Consider the following 27,607-nt stretch of genomic DNA (forward strand, 5'->3'; position numbering starts at 1 on the left):
CTCTCGCGATACTATGGCCCTTACCACATCCTTCGCCAGGTGACCCCTGTCACATATGAAGTGTCTCCGCTGAATTCCACGGTGCCTTCACCTCTCTCTGACATCATCCACGTCAGCCGTCTCAAACCTTACCTTTCTCAGACCGATGAGCCGCACCAATCAGGTGCTTTTTCCGACGTGGGTAATGTCACAGTCGGTAATGTGGAAAGAAGACAACGCTGACGGTGGTCTTAGCGTCGACGAAGAAGTGTTTAGCAGTATCGATGCTCTACGCTTGTTGGCTCAGCCATTAAAAGCCACTTGCAAATAGACGAACGCTTCTTCTGTCTTGTAACAATATTTATGCACTTTCCAAAGAATATCAGCCATGTTTCATCCACGTCTCGATGATCATTATTAATTTACCAATGGCAGTCTATTATCATAGCCTTGGTGCTCTTTGGCTACTTCTGGCCCTTGCGCCAATAAACTCTAATCTTCATTGTCATCATCGTCATCATTCTTGGGATATGCTAATTATGTGCATGGTGGGTAGGCTATGTGGTGTGAATAAAGGTAAGGTGGCAGTGCATGTTCGAGAGACTATTAGGGTTAGCATCTGGCATGCCGCAGCACCAACACCACGAGCAATTTAGTTCACAGGACCCAATTGCAAAATATATTTTTGTTCACTACTGTAACAGCTGTTATGAAAGCTGGTACATAACCAGCGACGCATATTCGGTGACGTGAGTTTGCACCGGAGAGGTTTATTGAAAAGGAGTACTTACCGAGTGGCAAATACTGTGTGACCTGAGGTGCTGACAAAGAGGTTCATTGAAGAGCAGCACATACCTATAATAGTGGCCTAAAGCTTGGGGCCAGTACGCCAGTATGGCATCATGGATTGCCAAGTATTTTTCTCATATTGACTGACGTGGTTCAGTAAGTCTTCTAGGCTCCGTAAGTGCAGTCTTTTGCACATTTAAAACATATCGTCATTCATTATTAGGGGAGAAAAAGAAAATGAACTAGGCCCGATCAAACTGTCAAAATACATGACGCCGTTGCGAGTTGGTTCAAGGTGGCATTGCCACCCATCTTTCATTCTTGCATGTTTTCTGGCTTGTTAAGCCTCTTTCTTGGGGTAAGAGCGTTTTTTTTTTTATTGTAGAAGGGTAATTTACTAATGCAGCTTAAATAGTTTTTCTCTGTAGCATCCCTGTAAATGTCATTATTTTCATCACTGCTCTTACATTTCATGTGTGCACATAATGCCTGAAGGGTATTTTCATTATAATGTGCTGTTCACCATGGCTTGGTAATCCTGAAGCATGGCAGTATTGTGTTACCACAGAGTCCTGAATCAAGTCCACAAAGTATGCCTTTTTATGTCTTGCGCCACTACAGTTCCATTTGTGAAGTGGTGTTACAGCTGTCTGAGGTGGAGGATGCAGTCCCTTTTTGTCATCTGTCTACCTAGAGTGAATATTCCTGTTGGTAATCCGGCCAGTGTGCCTAGTATGCCTGTCATTTGGGCAAATTGAGTGTTACCTTGAAGGTGTGCACTTCACCTTTAGTGTCGTTCACAGGCTGTCGGAGGGAAATGCTTAGTGACACTCATTGCAGAGCATGTTTGCCTACAAGCCTAATGGTCAAGCTCACTTGATGGTCAAGCTGCGTCGAAGTGTGTAGCCTTGACGGCAGAGCTCTAAATATAAAAAAAATACTCAGTGGTCGGTCAGCACTAATTTTGAAACCTTTTCTATTAATTTTTTTATGTGTTCCAAGTGTCCCTGCTTATCAAAAATGGGCATTCTTTCTCTGCCAATGAAATCATTGTTTTCTTAGGCGCCAACACTTCATCACTGTCGGCACTGTCAAACAAGCAGTGCATCGCTTTGCTGTTGGATGTAATGTCATCTGGTCTTCGCTTCTGACAGTTGAGTATGTTAACGGTATTTTGCAGTGTTGACAAAAATTACAAGTATGTAATGTGCTGTCTCATTTGATACTGTCATCATTTTGAGAGGACATTTTTCTTTCTTGTCTAGCAGTGGCTGTGTCAAAGTGACACTCGTGGTGAACTGAACTTGCTCAAAGTGCTCAATTTGCCCGCTTGACTTGGGCATAAGTGTCGCCACAATAACATGATGTAGGGTTTCAGCTACTAGCCTTGGTAGAAATTGGTGATGTGGCAGTGCATTTTATTGCGTTCTTGTTGACTTGTAATAGCTGAGCATGCCATTAATCAAACATTCCTTTATTAGCAAAGAGTTGGACGTAATAGTTCTGCGGAAACCCGTAAGGTTGAGAGAAGTAATTAATGAAGGGAAAATGGAAACATCCACCCAATCGTAGCAATTCCTTTGTAGCAATAGCTACAATCGGGTGGATCTCTTATTTTCCCTTTATTAATTAGCAAAGAGGCTCCTAAGGGGTGTGGCAGCTTTCAAGAAGGGGCCAACTTGTGTTTACATAGTGGCGGTGATTTGGTGATAGATTTTGCTGCGTTGTGTTATCACATTTGAAAGAGCAACCATTTGTTTTTCCATCTGAAGTTGAGTGCTGCCAAAGGCAGTGGGATGTTGTGAAGTAGTATGATAGGTGTGGCTACTTGTTAATTTATTTGGAAACATTATTATTTTATGGGAACATTATCTAAATGTATCGCCCTCTGGCCCAGTAGAAAGGAAGGGTAATAATAATGAGTGTAAGTAAAGCTACTAGTGGCCTTGAAGCCCAGCTTTGCATGCAGTTCCTCAATGACACTGATGTGCTCCGGATGTCAACCTGAATGGCTGGTTTTCTCTGGTCATGTTGACCAGAGAAAGCCAGCCTTTTGTGAGAAAAGCAGGCTTTTGTGTTCCCTTCTGGTTCATCCAAGGCAGTGGTACTTCCACAACAGATGACTGAAACCGCGGTGCACTCCTGTGTTGCAGGTCCGACAGTAGATGACAGGCGCTGCAGAAGAGGGCGTTTTGTCCCGCAGAGATGCACCTTTCTTGATGACACCTCTCCATGCTATGTCGTCCTCTTCAAGGTGGCCCTCTACCAGACCAGGGCATCATCCTCCGTGAGGGCTACTCCTATCATAGCTTTTGAACTGACCTGAAGACGGTGAGGGAGCTGCTTGGTGAGGTGTTACGTGGCACACCTGCCCGAAGCTCCCTTTCAGCATGCATTCTGTCTTGTTTTCTTAGGTCCCATAGACCGATGTGCTGCATCGTCCATCAGCGCAGACGAGTGGCAGAGGAGCAGCTTGTTATTGGCTTCATTTCCGAGACAGCCCTGCTTGTGTGCCCTGTACTATGTTTCATACTTAGCAGGCAATGCTGTGGAACTTATGCAAGTAGTAGTACCATCATGGAAGTTTCCCTTCACGCCTTTCGCTGTGCAACTGTTTTTCATCTGTCATGCTTTCTATGGAGATAACTGCTTCGTGTATGTGGACAATAGGCTACTTTAAGTTGCTTAATCTAGTTGGATCCTTGATTTTGGTGTTTTGTAATCTTTTTAATTTGGAGGCAAAATTGGGTGTTATTTTTAAAGTGGAAAACTGGAAGGAATTAAGATCTTTCTTTTGTCTGATAGCTCAAATTTCGGGATTTTTTCGGTAACCTTCACAAAAAAATAAAATGCAGGCAGTAGTTTTATTTTTGACACAAGCATTTTATTTAAGCAACCAAATTACAGGAACGTGTAATTGCAAAGATAACTGCTCGCGAGTCGTGATGAATTTATCTACACAAATTCATTCATTCATTCATTTATTGATACTGTCAGCCCTCATCGGGCTATTACAGGAATGGAGAAGAAAACAACAAAGAGATACATAGAATGCGTCCGAGCAACACGCTTTGGCTCACAAAGCCTGTCTAAAAATCAAAAAGTATGAACTACAACATACAAGGGAAAGTAATAAAGAACCATTCACAATTTGGCACCGCATCGTCGTAGACACAATAGGAGTCACACAAGTTAAAGTAAATTCATACATATTGGGTAATTCACTATGTGTTATTACAAAAAATGGTGCTTTTAAGATTTTCCAAGAAGGTAGTTGAGGACATCAAGGTTACAAGAGAGTCGGGTAACAAATTCCAGTCTCTTATAGCCCTAGGAAAGAAACTGAACTTGAAACAATCATTGCGGGCGAGTGGAGGAGAAATGTACATACTATGACGATGCCTCGTTGACGCGTTCATAGGAAGCTCAAAATAATCATCTGGTTTAATGTCTACTTGATTGTGGATAACTTCGAAGAGGAATTTTAATCTGTCGTATTTAGTTCTGAGCTCAAGTGGTGCTAGATCAGCTAATTGACATAACTCTGTTGGAGAATGGATGCGACGATATTTATTAAATATAAACCGGGCGGCTAGCCTCTGTATGCGGTCAAGTTCAGAACAGTTAGTTATGGTGTGTGGGTCCCAAACTATTTTTGCATATTCAATAATTGGTCTAACTAGAGTTTTGTAAGCAAGACATTTAATTTCAGGGGTTGCCCGATTGAGGTTGCGCCTCAAAGACCATAGGGCTCTAAACGATTTGATGCACACATTTTCTGTGTGTGTGTTCCAGCGTAAATCTGATGTAAACGTTAAACCCAAGTATTTGTGTTTATCAACGTTCTCGAGTTTGTTGTCATCAATGTAGTACGAGTAACTAAGGGTACACTTCTTACGTGAAATAGACATAGACACTGATTTTTGAGGGTTTATGACCATTTGCCAATCGTCGCACCATTTTTTAATTTTTTGAAGATTTGAGTTAAGTTCTTCTTGATCTTGTCTCGACTGAATTTTGTTGTAAATGACGCAGTCGTCTGCAAACAAGCGCAACGGTACAGTGATCTCATTAGGCATATCATTAATAAATACGAGAAATAAGAGTGGTCCTAGTACCGTGCCCTGAGGTACCCCAGACTCTACAAGGGAGGGTACAGACTGGCAGTTTCCAATTTGAACATACTGTTCTCTGCAAAGAAGGTAAGACGCGAACCATTTCGTGATTGTGGGATTCTTAAATATGGCGTCTATTTTATGTATTAACTTAGGATGAGAAACTTTATCAAACGCCTTTGCAAAGTCTAGGTACACTATGTCGGTTTGTCCACGTGAATTAATGGTTTGGGAGAGGTCATGTACAATTTCTATAAGTTGAGTTGTCGTGGAGAGTTTTCTTCTGAAACCATGTTGACGGCTGTATAATACCTTATGGTAATCCAGATATTTAATTAAGTGTTTTGATACAATGTGCTCCAGTAATTTTGAACATGCGCTGGTAAGGGAAATTGGGCGGTAGTTGTTGACGTCTGCTGTCGCGCCGCCTTTGTGTATCGGTACGATTTTGGCACGCTTCCAAGGACTGGGGAAACAGCCGGTAGTAATAGATGAGCGAAATATAATGGCAAGATATTTTGAAACCCATGCTGCATACCTGTATAAAAATTCGTTGGGTATTTCATCTGGTCCAGGCGATTTCTTTATATTAATGTTGAGGAGCAAGTTAAGAATTCCTTCTTCACTAATTATTATATCCTCTATTGGGACCCTATCTGAGGTGTCTACAAAGTGCGGAACCATACCGTTATCTCGTGTAAAAACAGACGAGAAAAAATCACTAAAGCTGTCAACCTGTTTATCGTTATTTTGGCTCGCATCCACGTGTGGTCGCTTATCCTTAAGATTAATGTAGCGCCAAAATTTTCCCGGGTCTTCTGCAAGAAATTTTTTGAGTGTGATGCCATAAAACCTGTCCTTGCTCTCCCGAACAAGTTGCTTTAACTGTTTACTTAGTTGTCGAATGCGTTCCTTATATTCTGAGGTGGAGTTTTGCAAACGGGCTTTTCGTTTCCTTTTCAGTTTCCTTTTAATATGTATAATTTCCCTCGTCATCCAAGAAGTTTTCTTCCTGACAATTTTGCGGCGTTTGGGGACAAAACGTTCGATACACTGTCGCACAATGTTTGAAAAAGTGTTCCACAGGAGGTCTGTACTGGCTCCGGAGTGATAATGCATTAAAAACTTGTCGAGGGACTGTTCTAAGAAGTCAAGTGCACCGACGTCATCAGCAGCTTGAAAGTCTAGGATGAACTTCTTTGAATGAGTACTCGGTATGTCTGCAGTAACGTTTAAAGATAATAAAACCATATTATGGTCGGACAGACCCTCAGCAACTTCACAGCAGACAAGAGAAGACATCAAGCCTGGTGATACAAAAACCAAATCAAGAATTGAGGACGTCGTTCCGCATACTCGTGTGTAATCCGTTACAACCTGGGTTAGCTCGTAACAAAACGCAAGCTCTAGTAGTTGTTCACAACTGGCGACTTCTACCTGTCCAGGGGATTGGGATAGCCAATCAATCCCTGGTAAGTTAAAGTCACCTAGGATCAGAATATTATCACCTTGGTGCAGATTCGAATCCATAAAGGTCCTGAGTTGAAACAACGCATCTATGGGGCAACCGGGGGGACGGTACACACCACCTATGAAAACTGTACGACTGCCTAAGTTAGTTTTAATCCATACACTTTCAATATCACTCTCAACTGGCAGAATCGTGAATGAAATGTTGCTTTTAATCATAATGGCAACACCACCACCCCTTCTCCCTCGATCTTTTCTTATTACTATGTACCCGGAAGGTGTTATTTCTGCATCGCATATGTCCGTGTGTAACCATGTTTCTGTTATGACCAGGATGTCTGTGTCATGTTCCAAAACAGCACATTCCAAAGCGTCGGTCTTATTCACCAGGCTTCTGGCATTTAAATTTATGATTTTAAAAGCAGAGGATTCCGGGTGACGAGTTCATGCCGTAGTTTTATCGGGAGAGGCGTGCCACTTGCTCCGTTCGTTTGTTACATCATTCCAAGCGTACATAGTTTTATCAACTCGGAGCTTGTCAAAAAATAATTTGACCTTGGCACCCTTCATTCTTTCTTCTTCCGATGATTTCCAAAGTTTCTTGCGGATCTCAACGACACGCTTGGAAAAGTCTTCATTAATGCTAAATTGTGTACCTCGGAGTTTCCTGCAGTTGCTCAGAATTCTAACTTTATCCCTGAAGTCCGTAACTCTAAAAATAATCGGACGAATTTGACCAGGGATTTTCTTTCCTAACCTATGTATTCGTTCGATAGAGTTTAGTTTTTGTTTTAGTATACCTCCAATGATTTCCTCGTTCACCTTTTTCATCAAAATTTCATCTGTTTCGGAGTCTTCCTCCTCTACTCCTCTTATGATAAGATTATTTCGCCTAGAGCGGTTATCCAAGTCCTCAGTTTGTCTTCTCAAGGCAGCCACGTGCACATCTAGTGTCTCAACGCAACTTTCCACTTTGGTAAGCCTGTTCTCAATTTGATCCATGCTCTGTAACTTCTTTTCAATATCGACAAGTTTACTTTGAATTTGCGTTATGTTTAATTCTGATGATACTTGTTTTTGTTGAATTTCGCTAATTTTTGACAAAATTTCTTTTTGGTTCTGAAGCATTTCTTTAACCATATCCTCCATTGGAGGCCCAGGGTTTTCTTCTACATCTCCGGAAAGAATAAGTAACAGGCTTGCCATTGAAAACACATCATTCAAACAATCCAGCACTATTTGTGGACACGGCAACACAATAAGGCATAAGGAATTGCTAGAAAAGCCTGTTTTTCGACCACCAACCTGCACGAAGAGCGGCACATTAGGTGTCATCGTCACGACAGGGTTGCCGTGTCCACTGAAGAATGCAGGCGCTGGTGGCCCTTTTAAACCCAACGGCGAGGCGATCCACTTATCGGTGAGTGACGTCATCGTAGCTTTGCGCGGTTCTCCGTGGGCATCATGTGCATGCGCAGCAGCTGAGATTGTTGGGGGCGTAGAAAAGGTATCGAAAGCGTTGTCGAAACGAACCGTCACCGGAGTTCCCAATTCAGCGCCACGCCAGCAGCATCCGTCACTTGTCGAAATCGTTGTTCCCGAGGCCGAAGCGAGAACAAGGCATCCAGCGGCAATCTGCACGAAGAGCGGCACATTAGGTGTCATCGTCACGACAGGGTTGCCGTGTCCACTGAAGAATGCAGGCGCTGGTGGCCCTTTTAAACCCAACGGCGAGGCGATCCACTTATCGGTGAGTGACGTCATCGTAGCTTTGCGCGGTTCTCCGTGGGCATCATGTGCATGCGCAGCAGCTGAGATTGTTGGGGGCGTAGAAAAGGTATCGAAAGCGTTGTCGAAACGAAATCTTCAGTGTCAAGTATTATTAGCACTCTTAAACAAACCAAATACACATGAAAAGTAGAGGCGCATTAAAAGATCTCTTACCTAATTTGCTCTTTGCCCATTTTTTTAATGAGCGAAAAATAATGCACAACACATAGTGCACACAGGCATGCAGAGGTGCAATGCTTGTAATTACAAGCCATTGTTAACATACATTATTATTTGCCTTTTGATCATTCTTGGTCTATCCTAGAGCTGCCAGAACTTAGCCAAGAAAAGCATGCGCTCAAGCTCATGATTACAACTGCCAGTGCAGAGCGATGTTAGTACTGCCTTCGCTAAGTTGAAGTAGTGGCCGGTGGCATCCTGCCAGTATGGCCAGCGGCATCCTGCCAGTATGGCCAGCGGCATCCTGCCAGTGTGGCCAGCACATGAGTGCTGCTCTCAGTGCTTCGTTCTAGTAGATATGCCTTAACTTATCTTTTAGACAATGCACTTTGGGTTGAACTTTGGGGAGAAATCAGGTCTAACCTGTTTTTGCAGAAAGTGTTTTTGGTGCAAAAAGGGCAAGTTATTATTTTTCCCCAAAGTGAAAGACCTGAAGGAAATTTGTCCAGCTTCGTGCTTCCTGTACGCAATCTATAGTAATCTTCCATTAATTCGACTCCGATTGATTTGATTGTTTGGTTAATTCGATTTTGACAGAAGGTCCCGATCAGAGCCCGTGTATATTTATGGGCTCAAACTTCCATTATTTCGATCTCAAAATTGACCTTCACCGGATAATTCGAACTTCACTGCTCAGCTTTGCTGCAGTACTGCAGTGTTGTGCAATGAAGCATACCAAGAATGGAAAAGGGCCAATGTCACTTGGACATAGTACACTTTTCTTAATTATACAAGTGCGCACACGCTCTCTCTGGTCAAAGTATGAGCACTTAGCCACCTAATACGCATACTGGCAGCCATTCAGAGCTGTTTGTGAAGTTGCTATGTTTATTTGAGCCCCCGTTATGACCGCCATGCCTGTCTCATGTATGAGGCCATTAACGAGGCCAAGTAATGCCCCGCCCCAACCACTGGCCCGGGTCGGCAAGCTTCGGCGCGCGCCGACAAGCGAACGCTTCGCTTCACGTTGGTCGGAGGAAGAGGGCATGCAACCACTGGACAGAAGCTCTGACGCGTGCCGAAGCTCGCTCCTCGACTGCGGCGCACTGTTGCTGGACTATTTTGTCTTCATCCGTCAAAGTCTGGCCTAAAACAGCCTACTGTAAACTAAGCTTGAAACAATAAGTTAGTGACCTGTATGCGCTTTTAGATATAAAAAACATGTTTGAATAATGAGTATACGCCTGCCGTAACAGTTTGTTTTTATTTTTGAAGTAAAAATAGTGCACAAAATATCGACATCAGCGCTATTGCGTCGTCTGCCTGCAAGATCGCTTTGCAGACACCTGCACGATGATGCCATATCATTTCAAAAACTGTTGTACCATTTCATTTTTTGGTAGCTCATTGCACAGCCAACTATGTAAGAATTAGGCATGCAAAGTTTCACTGAAAAAATTTGTGTTGGAAATATTGTCACGTAGTAGTGACGGTAAATAAATAGTGCAGACTCAATCGCAACGATAGCGGCGAGCAATGCCGGCAATCGTCAAAAGTCTCATCTGCGGTTCAAGTGCGTTGGTTTGCATACATCAATCGTCGAAAGTTGCAGCCTATTCGCTGGTGCCCGCGCGCTTTCCAGAAACTACTACGCAATTCGTGTTGCGTATGCAATCAGATTAACAGGGTTCGTCGACAACAGACAGAATCATCGATAACGTTCGCGAAACTTCCGATACGTTCAGGCGCATCCTGCATCGAGCGATAACGTTTAACATTTTTTAGCCAATTAAATACGGTAACCAGATACAGATAAGGCATCCATGTCAATATAATTATGCTTTTGGTGCATGAAAGAAACGTGAAAAAATGGGTTCTGAGAAAATCAGCAAAAAAGAATTAAACACCTGTAGCACTCACAAAAAAAATGTAGAATAGCTAAAATTTATGTTATTTGTAGCTTGTCTCCCCCCGATTCTTGATTCTGTCAAATCTAGCCCATGGAGCACCTCTATTATCCTAGGTTGTTTTGATGCATCAACACCGTATCCGGAGGCCTTCACATTGAGTGTATTGCTACAAAACATTTTCATAGTGTAAGGGCCATGTTCTGTTCTAACTGGTTTCCACATGTCAAGTTTGTCTTTCTTTACATTAATGAAATGACGTACCGTCAGATAATACAAGCTTGAGAATTGGAGTGTTTTAACAGGGGTCTTTCGTTGGCCTTTGCCAAGTAGTACTATTGGAGCGCTTATTCGAATGTATGGGAGCAGCTCATTTGCATAGTGTAAGAAATATATAAACAGGTTATTTTCACAATTTATACACTTAGTTAGCACAATATAAAATTGAAGTTTATTGTTTTCAGCCTGCTATGATGTTTTGACTGAGAAAGATATATTCAATTTGTTCTGCGAGGCACGCAATAATTGCTGTGGCATATTATTTTATTGCACAACACTAGATACAGTAGCCAGCCATTATTAAAACTCAGAAGAAATTAATAACATAATGCATATGATCAGGCACATCACATATTATTACACTTTCTTAATTCATGCCCTTTTTTTAATAGCACAAAAGCTACTGCACTGAAATAGTATACTAGTACATACTTAAAAAGCATCATTTTATACTACGATAATAATAATCATTCAAATGTTTATTTTAGTGCCCAGGAACAGCTAGAGAGCCTTTGTACTGGTGCACTTAACGAGAACTATGCGAGACAAAATGTACAGAAAACATGAATGTGGTAGACAAAAAAATGCAAGATAGAAAAACAAATAAGGAAAAAAGAAAACGAGGAAAAGTAAACGGGAGTTAATCCTACGTGGTTATCTACAGATACACAAAACACGGGAAATGAACTCTGAAGTATGTTTTGGAGTCGAGTCTTATACAGCACAATCTTGCAACAAGGCCAGGCAACGAATGTAGAATACTACCTGGTATACTGTTGCGGCACGAACAAATGCGTATGATCAAGAAGCTTTAGGGAATGTAGAATGTCATGGGCCTCCTTATACAGGAACAAAAGGTGTGATTAATTAAGTCTTGAATCTAGAGGTGCGAGTTGAAGTATATTTGAGAAGGCTCAACTGTGGTCACCAGAATGGCAAAAGTGGTGCTTTAATATACATATTAATTTATTCTGGATGCGCTCAGTGAGCTCAGAATTAGATTTGCTCGTTCCACCCCCTCCTACAGAGGCATACTCTAGTAGTCGGCGGCACACAGCAGAATTTCAGAAACACGATAGGCGAGTGAAAATCATGCAATATACATACGGCATGCAATTCCAAGAGCGTGAAGGGCATGTTGTGTAATTATCTATGTGAAGAGAAGCTTAGCATTTTGTCGAAGTACACACCAAGATCTTTCATTTCATCGACCATAAGGAGTGGAGCATCACATCACATAGGGTGTATCAAAATTTCACATGGTGCGTTTTCTGCATATAACTTAATGCCATAGTATTGGAAGCATTTAAGAGTACTTATTGTTTCTGCACCAGTTTGAGAGTGAAAAAATGTCTTTTTGGAAGTCGATGCAGTGGTGAACACTGTTCACAGTCTCAGATAGTTTTAAGTTGTTGGCACACAGTCATGCTGTTCATTTATTAAAATGCTCTTAGCACTAACAGAAAGCGAGGAATCCAATATCGAGTCATACACTTTTGACACACTCCAGAGGATAGATATAGGTCGGCAGTTAGTAACTGCACATCTAGCACCTGATTTGTGCATGGGCAATGTCCATGCTACCTTTGGAGTGCTAGAAAAGGTACTAGACTTTACGGAACTATTGAAGATGTTTGTGAGAACAGGGAACAAGTATGCTTCCATATGTCTTAACCCTTTCAGATGCCACTTTATCCCATTGATTGAAAAGTTGCTTTCACCACATCCCTTGCATCTTCAGAATCGTAGAAAGTGTAAAGCTGCAGAAAATATTAAGAATTTTCAAGTGTTTAGCGAATTTTGTCAAGTTTACAAAATTTCAACTCCATGTGAAAACTCACCACAGAGACACAAAATATGAGAACATGTACTATTTCGTGTTTTGAAAAGCTTGAAAAGCACTTATCCAGCCACTTGAAAATTATGCCTGGTGCATGACATTGTAAAAAACAATCAAAGAAGTGAACCTGCTACATACAACATACTGACTCACAGTAAAAACACCCAGTCTACCTTCCCACTCATTTTGCTAAAATATTCTGCACATTATTCAAAATTGCAGCACAGTTCCAATAATAAGTGCTTCAAGATGTATGAAACACATTTTAAATACCATTACTTTCATCAGTGCTTTTGCTATTGATGCACTCTCCTGCTGTGCGCAATTATGTAGACAGCGTCTCAAAGGGTTAAGTACTGCGGAAGAAATACCATCAACACCACAAGAAAGGGAAGGTTTAAGGCACTTCATACACATGAAAATAAGGGTTTCATTGACTGATAGCGTACACACTGTGCCAGACTGAGAAGGAAGGTTACTTGAAGCATATTTCACACCATATAGCAAATGTTCTGCAAAGGCATCAGCAGTGTTCGAGACAGCACCCCTATTTACATGAAGAAGACGTACATCTTTGGCACTATTTTTAGAAGAGTGAGCGCGCACAAAGCTCCAGAAATATTTTGAATTATGTGTCACACTGGCTTCAACACAATCAATGTGGTAATAGTGATGATTGTAATAATAATAATACTAATAATAACCTTAGTGGTAACTTGGCACTCTAGACTAAAAAAAAAGGCTGATGCCTGTATGTTAAAGCGTCTGATAACCAGCCATCTAAAGCAGGAATTTGCGGGATGTAGAAGACATCTCCTTCCCCTCCACGTGCACACACACGCGCACACACACATGCGCGCGCACGCACACACACACACACACACACACACACACACACGCACACTTGCTCAATAACACAGCACGGCACACATGCACTCACTCGACGGGTGCACAACACACAGGAGTGCCAATTCAGTCTGGTTCCAAGGAAAGAGAATTCAAATGGCTAAGGGGGGTGAAGAGAAAGCTCTGTATGGATTACATAAAATATTGAGTGCAGTAGTTCCTTCAGAAAACAAAGTCTGGCATAACCTATAAAAAACTCCTATTTTCCCCATGATAGGGAAAGAGTTAATCACGCTGTCAATGGTGGTCACATTGGTGAAGACAAGCAGACTGAATGCGTCGTCCGCAATACCCTTCAAAATGTGGGCAACCTTGTCAGCCTCAGACATCTTCTGGTCAGCTTGAAGACACAAGGGTAGCACGTCCTGTATGTAGGACAAGTAAGGGTCAGTTTACGTCTGGGTATGTACCGCCAATCTTTTTCTTGGTGGCAAGCTGTTGACCGAACGGGTTACCAACAAGGTTAAAGCTACTGCTTGAACGCGTCCCAGCTGCTGAGATCGTCCTTGTGGCTCCAAAACCAGATGCAAGGGGTGCCGCTGAGGTAAAATGGGACGTTTGGCGTCATTACAGTTGGATACCAGCCATTCTGTTTGCCGACTCGCTTGTACATACTAAGCCACTCATTCACGTCGATGCTGTTTGCCACCACTGAAAGGTCCCGGGATCGCAGGGCTGTGCGAGGGCAATAAACTGGGTAGTGGTTGCAGGCGTAACTGGCGGCGACATGTTGTCACCTGGAGGCATGGCAGTAGATTCGAGATGGCGCCTGCTGCAAAGCTGTGTCACCAGGAGTACCCCATACCTCCACCAAATAAATGTTACATGAAAGTACAGTAGCGAAACTACTTACAGGGTGTATATACAAGGGTAGCAAGAGCACTGGCCAAAATGGAAGTCAGCCAACATCAGGCAATGCACATAATCGTTATCAGATAAACAGTGGCCACTTGTGAGTATGTCCCATTAAATCCAGGGGTCAGCAAGGTCGTCTTCTAGTAGCACGTAGCAATATCACTTCGTCGAAGCGAAACTGTTATGCTCCTTTTGTATCATGAGTCAGTGTCATTATTTTGATGCTTATATATTTTATGCAGTTTACAGCGACCTGTTTTCAGGCCTCTTTACAGCCACATTACATCTCCATTTGCAACTCATTTGATCATTTTATACATAATACTTAGACAATTCATTACCACATGTGATGGCACTCTTTGGCCATAGCTGGCCCCCGCGCCATTAAACACCACCCATTATCGTGGCCACTGGTGTATGCTGCTAAAGAATGCAGAATTGTCCAAGAAAAAAAAAACAATAGAAACACGAGCCACTCCACACCTGCATGGCACACCTTTTTCACATTGTGCAGCAAAATAATATAAAAAGAAAAGAAGAAGAAAGAAACGCAAACTGCTTTGCCACACCCACTTTTGTGCTGCACACCTTGCAGGGGTAGAAGGAGACGGGAAAGGGCCAACGAAAGCATGCCATGCGTTGTGTGCCTTTGTCGGCCTGCATGACAAAAACATATGTGTTCTCAATGCCTATACGTGTGCAAAACCTTCTGCTCTAGCAATTGCACATAATCCAAACATCAGAGGATCACAGTGGGACTCTTGGTGTTATGTGTAATAGAATATTTATTCTTTCTGTGATGTATTGAGTGTGACTATTACTACCTATTGTTTCTTTTCTTACAGATGGTTTGGGAGTTCAGCAAGGCCACAGTTGCTCCATATGGTGCTTATGAGGGGGTGACCAGCATATGCAAGAATGAAGTCTTTCACCTTTTGGTGCTACATTTTGTAATATATACTTATGTCCACAAGGGAGTTTTTTTGCAGGGGCAAGAAACGACACAGAAGAAACCAAGCAGCATAACTGAGTTGTGTTGGTGGAGCAAAAAGAAAAAAATATTTTGAGCAGCCATTGTTATAAAAAGCAAAAAAATAATGATTACCGAGGTTGAAGTAAGCTAAGCGGAGCATAACTGAGAAAGAACGCAACTGGAAACTTATTTTAAGGAATTAAATAAAGTGTACTAGCATTAACGCATGTGGCCAAAGAAAAAAAGCAGTACATGGATAATCTCCTCGTACCATGCATTCTTCTAGCAAACAAATGTTTTTTTGTCCATGTCATTCTAAGTTGTGCTTATTTGTCATTACTGAAGAGTGGCCTGGTGTTAGCATGGTGTAAGCTTTTACCATATTACATTGTAAATAGGGCTCTGCAAGTATTCAAACTTTTGAATATGAATTGAATAGTGTTTGCTTTTGCTTCGTATTCGATAAGAGAAATCAACATTTTAAATTGTTGAATATGCTGATAAACCTCGATATAATGAGCTTATACGTGCAGCAATAAACTTTGTTAAATGGCAGATTCCATTACGTTGAGATTTTGAAGTTTCAGCAGTAAAAATCGTTTGACAGCTTCCCAGGACATTCCTGGTGGATAGCAACTTGTCAGTCAGCACTGAAAGACAAATTATCCCAAGAAGGGCTTGGTTATAATTGCATAACAAAGAGTGCTGGCATGGGAAATACAGAACAGGCCAAGAGCAGGGCATTGGCGTGGTTCACAAAACACTTGAGATTTGCTGGTGGCACATGGCACAGTGCCAAAAATTTTGGAACACGAGGTTTCGCCACGGTTAGTACGCACAGCTGTCATCAAATGGCACGCACCGGAGCAGTCCACTTACAGTGATACTGCATATAACAATGTATTGGTTATAACAAGGAGTCGGCGTAAGAGTATCAAATTATGCACCAGAACTACGAGAAAAAAAAAAACATATATGTTATGATATCTTAAGAGCGTGTGTTGGATACCACAAGAAAAATTTTGCCTTCTGGATGGCACTTTCCATGCAGGCTGAGCTTGACATTTGCATTGTGAGAATCGTTTTTTAACAATGTCGAGACTTGGTGAAAAGTTTGCCAATGTGAGTTCGTATGTGCCGGCATTGCCCCGTGCAGCACATCCCGCCCGAGTCCCGACTGAGAAAGTTGCGGATAGCATCGCGATTTCGTGCAGCGTGCCACAAGATGGCACCCGCGTCACCCACAATCGTGCTCCATATGCGTACAGGGAAGAAAGAGAAACAAAAGTGAAAAGTGAAGTCATAGGGCCCGCCCTTTCTACAACGTCTGTACCTCGGCGAGTGCGAAATTGCACCATGGAGGCAGTGCTGAAGCTGTGGATAGCCCAGTTGCTAGAAGATGGCACTAGGAAAGTGGAAAGCTGCGTGGTTTCAGATGAAGCTGCAAATTTTACAAAACCTAAAGAAGTATGATCTGGCACAGACAAAGGTATTCACGATTCAGAAAACTGGGAGCACCATGATCATGAATGTGTTTACCAGTGGCCTTGATGATCAACAGAAAAAGGGTTGGGAACCACTTTCCACCATAAGCAACTGTTTCCGAAAGCCTGACTTTGTGCACTAGGGTGAAATCCCCCATGATAATAGACAGTTTTAGTATAGCGTATGCTATACTATTGTGTACGCTATAAAATAGCGGGTCGTCACTGCGCATGCGCAGAATGCTAAAAGACTCATAGCGTATAGCGTACACTGCGCTTTAGAGTATAGCGTTCGCTATAAGTTGCGTATGCTAAACTAAAACTGTTTAATGAGACCAACATGGTGGAAGTCGCTGTCATTACCAAGCTCTTGGAACACATCGCTACTGGAGATGAAACAGGTAGTGCTTTGATGGAGAAATTTCTCAGGGAAGATACTGCTGCCTCATTCTGCGAAACAATCTCCGACGAGGCGATCATTATTGTAACATACGGTGGGGCTGTGTGTTGGAGGCAATGACAGCAGCGGCAGTGACAACGAGATTCACAGTGGAACTTGTTTGACCCCAACTCCGGTGTTCACGTGAAGTGCACTGTCGTCAGTTGAGTCGCTCGTTGATTTCCGCATGCTAAGGGATTGCTGCTGGTGTTCTGGCACCATGCGCAATGCACACTGCGGTTGTAAACCTGAAACTGCTGTAAAAGCAACAGCAGATTCCTGACAATTTCAGTGCACCTAGCGCTTGACACGCTGTCTGGAGGTATAACTAAATGTTAAAATTTTCACAGCCTAATTTCCACAATTGTCTTTTGGTATAAGTGGCAAATTTCACTGCAAAACTACAAATATACATTCATCACCTTCTGTTTTTTTTATGACAGTCTAGATATAGTTGTGATCACTTATACGAGACAGTTCTTCATTGTTTTTGATGTTGCTTTATGTGGCGTGCACTGTATGTGCTCAGCCGTACAGAGAGTTATGCGCATCCACGGTCAGGCTACAGGGGGAGACACACTCGCCCCTCGTAGCATGTGCTTCATGAAGTGCCAATGCACTCACTCTTCCTTATACTGGAGGGACTGTTGGGGTCAAAACATCAAGTGGAGACATTAGAATTATCCTGCTGCAGAAAAACGTCCAGTTGTTGTGCAGGCACACATCTTCCTAGGAAAACGCGTGAAACTGCTCACTTATGCGCAATAGCTTTCATTCAGTAAATAAGAAGGTTGCTCCCTGGACATCCTGTAAATATATGACCTTAATCTCGACAAAGCGGTTTATCATTTGGTAAGTCTCACCATGTTTCGGTTCCTTTTTAACTGATACGCAGGGCTCTAGTATTTCACTTACCTTCTTCACTGAGCACTACACTGTACTATGAGTGTCTGCACGCATGCATGCCGTTTCTTTGTTCGATTACTGTCATTGTCATGGTGCACCAGATGTGACCAACATTTCTTTTTTTTGTAATTTAAAAGCTTCAATTCAGCTGTAATGCAGTTGATAAGTGCATCAGTTGTGATTAATAATATAGCTAAGCTGCTGTTGCCAAGTAGACTACGTAACACCTTTATATCTTAATTTGTTTAGAAATTTAAAACATATGGTATAAAATATTTGGAGGTCATCATTATACAAGGTTTCTTTTAGATCTGATTCAAAAACGTTTTATTTAGAACACAAGAAATTGGAAACTAAGTGTTATACAATTGACTGATCTGGTTACTTTTTTTTACCTTTTGTCACAGCAAGGCGTGATCACCACCTTACAACCGCCAAGAACCAGGAGTTGCAGCAGAAGTGCCTCATTTGTTGCGATCAATTCGACTTTGTAACCACCCGACAGTTTTGAAATTTTTGTATTTTATAAGGAAGAATAAAGAATGACAAACTGGCCGCATAAAAAAAAGCCGCATAAGTACATATGCGTATGTGTGTGGATGCCTTTTTGTTCGTGCCCAGTTTGCACTCCTTTATTCTTCCCTTTGACAAAGGCTATGATTTTAGTATTGTATCTTATTCATGCTCCACTTAGGAGTTCACTGTTTCAAACAGCTTTGTTTCACTTTTTCGCTACCTACGTTTGTGTCACTGGCACATGGAAAATATTATATTTGAACTGCTGCTATATACTACATTTTTACAACTTGGGATATTTGGTTTAGTTAGTGGCTGTCACTTTGTGAATGTTTGTGCACCTGTGTGGCTGATGCTTTCAGTAATGTTGTTTGGTGCACGATATGATGTCGTCTTCTTTATTTTTAGTCTTATGATTTACTTGCCTGTGTTTTCTAGCACTAGTACACCTTTTTGCAGTGTATCTTATGATTTCAAGATTGTTTTGGTTTTCCTGTGCCTAGGCATACCTTTACAACAATTGAGTATTTTAATTGGTAATTTCACTGACACTGTGTGTTTCACAGCGCTATATAAACGACTCTTTATTGAATGTGCATTGTTTATTCTGGTTGATATTTTAATGCTTGCAATAACGGCATCTAATCTTTTGGTATTAATATATTCGGTATGATGCTCCGAGCATAGTTTACTGATTGCACTTGAAAATTGTTTCTTTATTGCCATATAGTGCAGTTTTAAGATATTCTTGAGTAATTGCAATTTTCAGCTGATTGTTTGATCCATGTTCTTATCTTAAACCTCTGTTGGTTCAGCTACAGTATCGGCAGTCCTGCAGCCACCAGGGGGCCATGTTTCTCCAGGTATGGATATATGTATGAATTGAATGCACGATATGATGTCGTCTTCTTTATTTTTACTGTCATGCTTTCGTCACCTGTGTTTTCTAGTGCGCATGTCACATTTCTGCCACTAACCGGAACCCAGAAAGGTTTTTCCAGAATGGCATTGGTGCCAGTCTCTGGTAGGACAGTTCCTGAAGACCAAAATCAATTGACGCATGTGTATTTTTGTTCACAAACTTCAAGAATTATGTGTGCTTTGTTTACTGTGTGTGTATCAGACAATAATGCACCCGTTTGGGTAAAATAATAATGGGAGAGCATAATTGCTATCAGCCAAGTGGCCCACTTAGAATTGAAGTACACTAGACCGATATAATAACAGTATTTTATGCAGTGCGATGCTTGTTGTGTATATTTATTGTATGCTGAACTTTTCTGTCACTGTCACATGGATATACTTAAGAAATAAAGCTTCTCGCAGACTAAGATTCTTGCATTGAAATGTAAAAATATTTCCTTTGAATACTGAAAAACTCCTATACTTACTGAAAGTAAGACCTATGCTTGAGTGCTGTTGGTGTGTCCGGGATCCCTGGTTGAAAATTGAGGTAGACCAGTTGGAAAGAATGCAGAATCGGGCTCCGATGTTTATACTTGCTACTTTACACATTTTAGCGTATCTAGTGCTAGAGAAAGCATTAACTTGGAGACACTGCATAAACGATAAAAGGAACTCCGATTAAAACTTTTTCACAAAATATTTTATTCGAAGACTGGTATTAATCACAATGCATTTCCTTCTTTTCATCTTGCGTATCTTGTGCTAGGCGGGGGTTTGTTTATCTGTTTGTTGATTTTCCTGATTTTGGGTATAACATAGTTGTTCAACTACTTGCCATGGAGGTTTAGTGGCGATGGTGTAGCGCAGCAAAGCGCAAAGCTTGCGGCATAAAATGCCAACTATGGTGGCTCCGTTTCAATGAGGGCGAAATGCAAAAACCCCAGAGTCCCTTGCATTTGGGGCACGTTAAAAGTATGCAGGTAGTCAAAATTAATCTGAAGTCCTCGACTGCAGCATGCCTCCTGATAAAATTGCAGTTTTTGTGCATAAAACCCCATAATTCATTCATCCATTCCTGGTTGTTCAATTATTTTAGGCTACTAATGCTTGTCTTGCTTTGTGTATAGAGAGAAGTGATTCTTGGGGAAGGAGAAAAGGCTAGCGCTATTTTCTGCAGCCCATGCGGGAGCACGGCTCAGCACCAGCAGGGTGGAGGGGATGGGGTTAAGAGAGAGAGAGAGTAGGGGGGAGAAAGTTAGAGGGTCGTAGAGATGGAAGCGATGTAGTGGCCGATCAGGAGGCCCGAGGTGATGGGATGGCCGTTAGGCCATCCATCTTTGTAGAAATGTCCTATAGTCTCGCCGAGAGCCCCGACGAGTCGAGGTACTCGACGACACTTAGGAAGGCTGGTAGCTGATTACAACAGGGGAAGAGGATATCTTCCTATCGTGAACATGGGAGCCCCAGACGGTAGAACTCTTGCAGAAGTCGACCGCGGTGCTGCAGGTGAGCAGGGCAGGCCAGCAGGAGGTGCTCCAGAGTTTCTGGTTCACCACAGGAGGCACAGGCTGGCGAGGTGGCTTTCCCAAGGCGATGCCGGCAGGCTGCCGTCCAGTAGCAGCCAACTCGCAGTCGGAGCAGCAACGAGGCATCCCTTCGTAGGAGGCCGTGCTGTGGAAGAGGCCGTGGCGGCCGGCCCAGGGATACTCGTTTGTCCGGGTGGCAGGCGATGATGTACCGGCGCAGCCTATGCCTCGAGAAGTCTGCGGCTGTTACAGCAGGGCTGAGGGGGACGCTTGAGTGGGGGGCACTTTTTGCCAGAGTGTCCGCCTCTTCATTGCCCGGGATCCCCACGTGTGCCGGTAGCCAATGCAGAGATACTGAGCATCCTGCGTCCGGTAGGGCCGTCAGTCTTGAGGACAGTAGCGCTACCCCAAGGCTAGCCCTGTCAGGGTTCTGCAGGCAGAACATCGCGGCCTAGGAGTCGCAGAAGATGGCTGCTGGGGTCGCTGGTAGCTCCTCTGCAAGTAGGTCCACAGCAAGGTGGAGTCCTGCTAACTCTGCTGCGGTAGAACTTGCGTGCCCCAAGAGACGGCACAGCTTGCTCTTTCGTAGGGCCGGTGCAACGCAGGCTGCTGTGGATGAGCCACTCTCCGGTATCACAGATCCATCGACGAAGATGTGAAGGTGATCCCCAAGTCTCTCTTGGAGGAGAGAGGCTGCCGTCTGCTGTAGGGCACATGTTGGGGAACGGTTCTTCGAGACACCTGGCAGCTCCGTCGAGATAGGGATTGGTGGTCGATGTGGTGATCGAGGCTGTACAGCGTTTGCAGGCGTCTCCCCTATGGCCTCCTTATAGAGGCCACACAGCCGTCCCATGTGTGATGCTGGCCGGGAGCGCAGGCGGGTCAGGAGTGCTTGACCATCTGTGGCATGGTGTAGGCAATCAATGTGTCGTAGCCCCTGTTGTAGGAAGAGTAATGACAGGGGCAAGGCACCTGCCTCAGCCAAAGTGGCGGCCACTTGTGAGGTTCGGGGAACGCCAAGACAAAGCCGTATTGCTGACCAATGCTGCAGCTCCAGTTCCCGCAGGCAGGGTGGGGGCAGCGCCACAAGAGGGAGGGCATACAGTAGCCGTAAAGTGACTGCAGCTTCAAATAGCTGCAGGGCCCACCTGGTGGTACAGCCCTGTCCACGGGCAAGGAGCTGTGAGATAGCCTTGCGGACCCGAAGCGCCTGGGCGCACAGGGCCTTGGTAGCCGGCAGCCAGTTCAGCCGATGGTTAATGCGCAGCCCCAGGTAGGTGACTGCCTTGTTCCATGGGATCTGGACGCCCTCCAACCGCAGCCGGCCAGCTGAGCGGTGGGCTGATGCTCTGGGGTGCAGTAGCAAGGCCTCGGTCTTCCTGGCCAAGATGGTAAGGCTGATGCTGCACAAGTAGGCAGCCACAGTGTCCAGGGCTTTCTGTAAGGCCGCACGTGCCTTGCGGATGTGTTGCGGTGGTCCCCGCACCTATAGGGCGATGTTGTCCGCGTATATTGAGGTCTGCACGGGGAAGTGATGGTCAATTGGCAGGGCAGCAGGCAACCGTGCCATGGCCAGGTTGAAAAGAAAGGGGCTCACAACTGACCCCTGTGGCACGCCTGCAGCGACTGGACGGGGGGTGCTCTTCGACTGACCCACATGTACCCTGAGGGTGCGGTTGTGCAGGAACGACGAGAGGAACTCCCGCAGGTTGCCGCAGATGCCAAGGAGGTCCAGGCCCTGCTGGACAACTGCGTGAGGGAGGCTGTCGAAGGCACCCTGTACGTCTATCAGCAAGAGCATTACGAGGTCCCCGCCGGCCTTGGCGTCCTCCAGGGTGGACACCATGTCAGCGATGGAGTCTGCAGTGCACCGCCGCCGCCGGAAGTCCGTCTGTAGGTCTGCCAGGAGGCCGCGAGCACGGGCCACCCAGTCCAGTCATGCCAGAGCCATGGCCTCCATCACCTTGCAGGCAGCGGAGGTGAGCGAGACCGGTCGATAGGATGACAGTTCCCTAGCCGGTTTTCTGGCCTTGAGGATGGGTGCCACAATGGCTGTGCGCCATGCCTCTGGTACCTGCCCTGAGTGCCAGATTTCATTAAAGCACTCGAGCAAGCGCTGTTGCTAGCTGGTGCCCAGGTTACGGAGCATCTGTGGCGTTACACCGTCTGCTCCTGGTGCGCTACGGCATTTTCCTCGCCTCAGAGCCGCCTGGAGCTCGTGCAGGGCAAGTGGCTCTTGGCAGAGGGCAGCGACCTGGCCGGACGTCCAAGCAGGGTGGATGCTGTGTAGACAGGTGGGTAGCTGGGCAGGGGGGTAGCTGGGCAGGGGGGTAGCTGGGGAGGGGTAAGATGGCTGCACTCTGTGGCACGGGAGGGGCGAACCAGTCCGCCAGAAGTTCTGCGAGGGCCTCTTTGCTGATTCCTAGCGAGATGGCCACAGTGAGGACGGGTTGACGGCTCGTCCTCTTGCCGGTGAGTGACTTGAGTAGTCGCCAGGCTAGGGGGCCTCTTGAACGGTCCTTGATGCTGGAGCACAGGCTCACCCAGCTCTGATTCCTCCTGCACCTGGCCTGTCTTCTACAGCAAGGATCCACCTGTCTGTATTCAGTCCAGTGCTCTGCCTTCCCTGTCCGAATTGCTCTGCGCTCCACAATATAGATTCGCCTGCTTGTCTTACTTTCCTCCTCCCCCCACTATAATGTCGTAAAAGCGCTGTGATTACTCTGATAAATAATGTTATATTGTATTGTGTATTATGAGCAATTATAAACTATAGCACACTGTTTGTTGTAATCTCCACCGTGAATATCACCGTGGAGTGCAATAACGAAAGGTATTGCTTGTTTCGACCTAAGCTAGCCCTTGCATTGCGAGATGACATATTTGCTTTGCCCATTTCCGAAGTGTGCATCACCTTGTTCTTCAGTGTTTACTATTGATCTATGTACTTGCTTATTAATGAGTGGTGCCTTTTCATGCTTAAAGGGACCCCGAAATTATTTTGACGATATTGTACAAACGCTCTGATTGTTAGTGTAATTTATTTTGATCAATAATTTACACATCTAAGTGCTCCACGTAAAGAGACTAATTTACTATGTTCATCGCTACCGATTGCAGCATGCCACTTGGCCGTGTTTGAGGAGAACATGCATGGCTATGAGGGAGGGTAAATTGTAATTGTCTGTAGCTCTCTTAATATGACACGTTTCACACAAACTGTGATGCGTGAATGATTTACTGTAGCTGTACCATGAACCTCCGCACAATTTATCCGAGCTGTAACTTAGCAAACAGTGACATATTCAACAACTCGTACTGTTCTAAAAGGGTTCTTTGATTTGGCATAAGGCAATTTTGTTTCTCGGTGCAGGATCAAGGGACTCTACCACTCTGACATCTACCGAAGATGGCAGGTCACAACAGGGACTCCACTGTCGCTATCCTTTCTGTTACTACAAGGCAGAAACGCGGCTTGAAATGGAAAAACACATCAAGATCCACAATGACGAGCATACATTTCAATGTGATTTTTGTCCTCGGAGCTTCTCGCGAAAGGACAGACTCACAGCACACCTAAGCTCCCACACAGGCAACCGTCCCTTTGCATGCCATTTCTGTCGTAAAACATTTACACGTGATGACACCCTCAAGGTACACATGCGCATCCACACGGGTGAGCGACCATTTCAGTGCCATTTGTGCCCTCAGTCCTTTACAGTGAAAAGCTCCCTGAAGGAACACCTACGTATCCACACAGGGGAGCGCCCATACCACTGCAAAATCTGCTGCATGTCCTTTGTGCAGTCTAGTAGTATGAACACTCATATGAAAACACAGCACCCACATGCCACTTAGTAGGTCACTAGCTGGTTTAGTTTATTCTATGTATTAACGGCCATCTGAATTGCAAATCTAAATCTCTTTCTTCGGGTGAACAACTGTCTTGTGTATCAGGATGCACAAGTGTTGCGATATGTTCTTATATGTTGAGCTGCCAAGTAACATAGCAGGATGTTTGACCATCACTGAACAAGTGGCAGGGACATGTGTTGGAGTAACATTGCGTAGATTACAACTGTGTTCATGTGATATCCCTTCATGTGAAGGCACAATAATTTGGACTCTATCATATCTGAACTGTGTGTATAAAACACCCATTTCTGCAATAAAATAGTGATGATAAATTTTGATTGTAGACCTCTCACTGGGACTTACTGGTGTCCTCGAATTGTACTGCAACTTAAATGAACATCATTGTGAATGAAATGGCCCTTCCTCATATTTTGGCATTGCCAACACACAAGTGTGGTGCATAGGTCACACAATGGCAATCTTCTCAGTAAAATAAGAAACCAGTAAGCCCAAAAAAAGCTGAAAAGCAGCAGGTGCTTTGATTATGCAGGGTAGAAGTTTGAGTCACTTTTTTTTTTAGCGGCCACTACTTAAAACTAGGTTACACATGGTACAATTTTGGCTGTGACACGGCATCCTACACACGGGAACGGCAAGCAGAGCCGAGGAGTTTTGCCGTGCCGTAGCGCCGAATTGAAGGCCTTGTGTGCAACAATTTAGTATGAGACTCACAGTATGTTTCGGTGTCCGAGTGTTTGATACGACAGATGGGCTGCCGCAATGTTGTGTCATGAAGCTGCCGCTCCGTATTATGCGGGTGAGCGCAATCGTGCAGGCTTTATCTTGAAAGTAATGTAAGATAGAGGATGCAAAATCTAGCCGTGCAATGGTCTGATTGACTGCTTCTTGCGTGCAGTGTTCTTTTCACTTAGTTCCCATTGAAGCAAGAGGCAGCATGACAGGCAGTTCAGTCGCTGCTGCTGCCCCTGTTCATCACGCAAGCATACTGACAGCAAGTGTCTGCAGTCATCAAGTGAGATGTGTTCCTGTTTGCCCGTGCACGTGAAACATGCTTGTTAATTTAATTGATAAGAGAATGTTTACAAGTTTATATGGCCAATAAAGCTACAATCCTTTCATTGTATAGCTGTTTAACAATTTTCTATTGCAATCAATTGTTTGCTTTTTGGGCAATACTGCAGCACTATATATTGAGACAATAGGGCAAAAGCAGGATCAAATCCTGTCTGCAGTGGCTACATTTCGATGGCAATCAAATGCAACAACACCCATCTACCGTGCATTGTTCACATTAAAGAATGCCAGTTGGTAAAAACCCTTATGTCCCCCGCTACAGCATACGTCATAATCATATTGTGGTTTTGGCTTAAAACCCCGGCATTATTACAATTAAACCAAATTCTTTGCATTGACAAAGGCATGTAGTTGTTTTCTCTGTTGAATAAGCATTCCACAGTGCTTATATTTCAATAATTTAAGCGTGTTGTCAGTCGCAAACAAAAATCTTTTAATCTTTGTATGTCATATATAGAAAGTTACTTAATCAAACGTTCCAGAATGTCAAGGTGCTGTTTTACACAACATTTCCCAGAGTCATAAAATTATGGGACAAGTCACCAACTGCAATTGAGCAAAAATTGAGCGAATTCCAAGTGCACAAAGCGGCTAAAATTTTGTTTCTTGCTCAAATAAAACATTGTAGATAATTACTGAACCATCTTTCTTTTTTTCGATGCATGATATGAGGAATGCAGTTTGTTAACCAGATGGCCTTGATAAACTATCGGAATCACCTTGTTTATATTCAACTGAACTATGGGGAAGGTGTTGCATGATGTGTACCCGAAGTGTGTAGCCTAACTACAGCTTTCTCAATGCATTACATATGCGAGTGCACAAAAGCTTTATGGGTGTGTTCTATGAGCAGCACAGTATCTTGCAAGCTGCCCTTGCATAACAAGAAACTCCAGCAAACTTAATGTCAGTGAAGTTAGAAGTGAAGGTCTTGGAAATTTGTATCCCAAGTTAAATGCCTCTGCTTAAGTTATCGTCTTCCTGAAGACTTCTTAGGAAGGGCCTGAATTTGTCAGGTGACCGCTTTCCGCTACATTTTCTTATTTCCTATGAGAACTCTACATTTTAAGAAAATTGCACCTTTAAGAAATGCAGGGCACGCTAACTGCAATGTTTACTGAAACTTTCATGTTCATGGCTTGATAATTAGTTAAAAATAAAATCAGACCCCTGCCATTTTTTCCTGTTTTTCCATGTGTGATAGCATATTCGCTTGGTGTCCTTGGTGAGATAAACGAGGTAGGTTCTTTATGTTCAGTGACAGTAAGCGCCTGACAAAGGGTGATGTGTAGACAAGGCTAAAAGAGAGTGGCTTTAATGGGGCCTTGGAAATAAATTGTGTATTCAACTGCTCTCCAGTGTTATGAAGAGATTTAACAAATGTTGCTCAATTTAGAATTGACAGCATGTTCTTTCATAAAAAGAATAATGCCTGGTTGCACTGCCCCACTATAAATTGTGTTCTGCCAAAAGCAAGAAAAAGCTCTGAAACAGAATTAGGCTCGTTTGTAGAGGCCTTCGTCCTGCACTGGACGTTAAAATCGGCTGTTGCTGATGGTGATAGACTTGCTTGCAGTGGAACAGTACCGTCGACGATCTGAGCCCCAGCCATTGTTACCAGAAACGTGTCGACCCTCCTCGTCTGAGCTCGTTCAAGCACCCAGCTAATCCAAAGCACAGACGCAGTTTAAGAAGCATGGGAAACAAAGCGGTGTTTGCCATGCAGGGGCAGCTACAAAGTGTAGAGGCTTGTAGGTCCCGAGCACCAGATGAGTTGGGCCACCGTCTCGGGCAACCGCAATGACCAGTCTTGCTGC

General features: G+C 43.9%; 2 protein-coding genes across 2 annotated transcripts in view; one reads left to right on the forward strand and one right to left on the reverse strand.

The window, feature by feature from the left end:
- Nucleotides 1-27,607, forward strand: part of LOC139047055 (zinc finger protein 26-like) — a 130,569-nt gene that overhangs the window by 36,287 nt on the left and 66,675 nt on the right. The window contains exons 2-6 of the mRNA XM_070521006.1: nucleotides 2,922-3,055; nucleotides 19,224-19,271; nucleotides 24,214-24,697; nucleotides 25,416-25,428; nucleotides 25,709-25,728. Coding sequence (XP_070377107.1) covers nucleotides 3,001-3,055; nucleotides 19,224-19,271; nucleotides 24,214-24,697; nucleotides 25,416-25,428; nucleotides 25,709-25,728 — 620 coding nt within the window. The 5' untranslated portion in view covers nucleotides 2,922-3,000. The remainder of the gene's footprint in view (nucleotides 1-2,921; nucleotides 3,056-19,223; nucleotides 19,272-24,213; nucleotides 24,698-25,415; nucleotides 25,429-25,708; nucleotides 25,729-27,607) is intronic.
- Nucleotides 6,798-8,484, reverse strand: LOC135904935 (uncharacterized). Its single transcript, XM_065435937.2, has one exon. It carries the CDS (start codon nucleotides 8,115-8,117, stop codon nucleotides 6,798-6,800), a length of 1,320 nt encoding a protein of 439 aa, XP_065292009.2. The 5' UTR covers nucleotides 8,118-8,484.

Source organism: Dermacentor albipictus, chromosome 6, assembly GCF_038994185.2.
Source record: "Dermacentor albipictus isolate Rhodes 1998 colony chromosome 6, USDA_Dalb.pri_finalv2, whole genome shotgun sequence".
In the NCBI taxonomy this organism is placed as follows: Eukaryota; Metazoa; Arthropoda; class Arachnida; order Ixodida; family Ixodidae; genus Dermacentor; species Dermacentor albipictus.

Excerpts from the sequence above, each read along its gene's own strand:
- LOC135904935 (XM_065435937.2), bottom strand. The coding sequence starts at position 8,117 with ATGACGTCACTCACCGATAAGTGGATCGCCTCGCCGTTGGGTTTAAAA.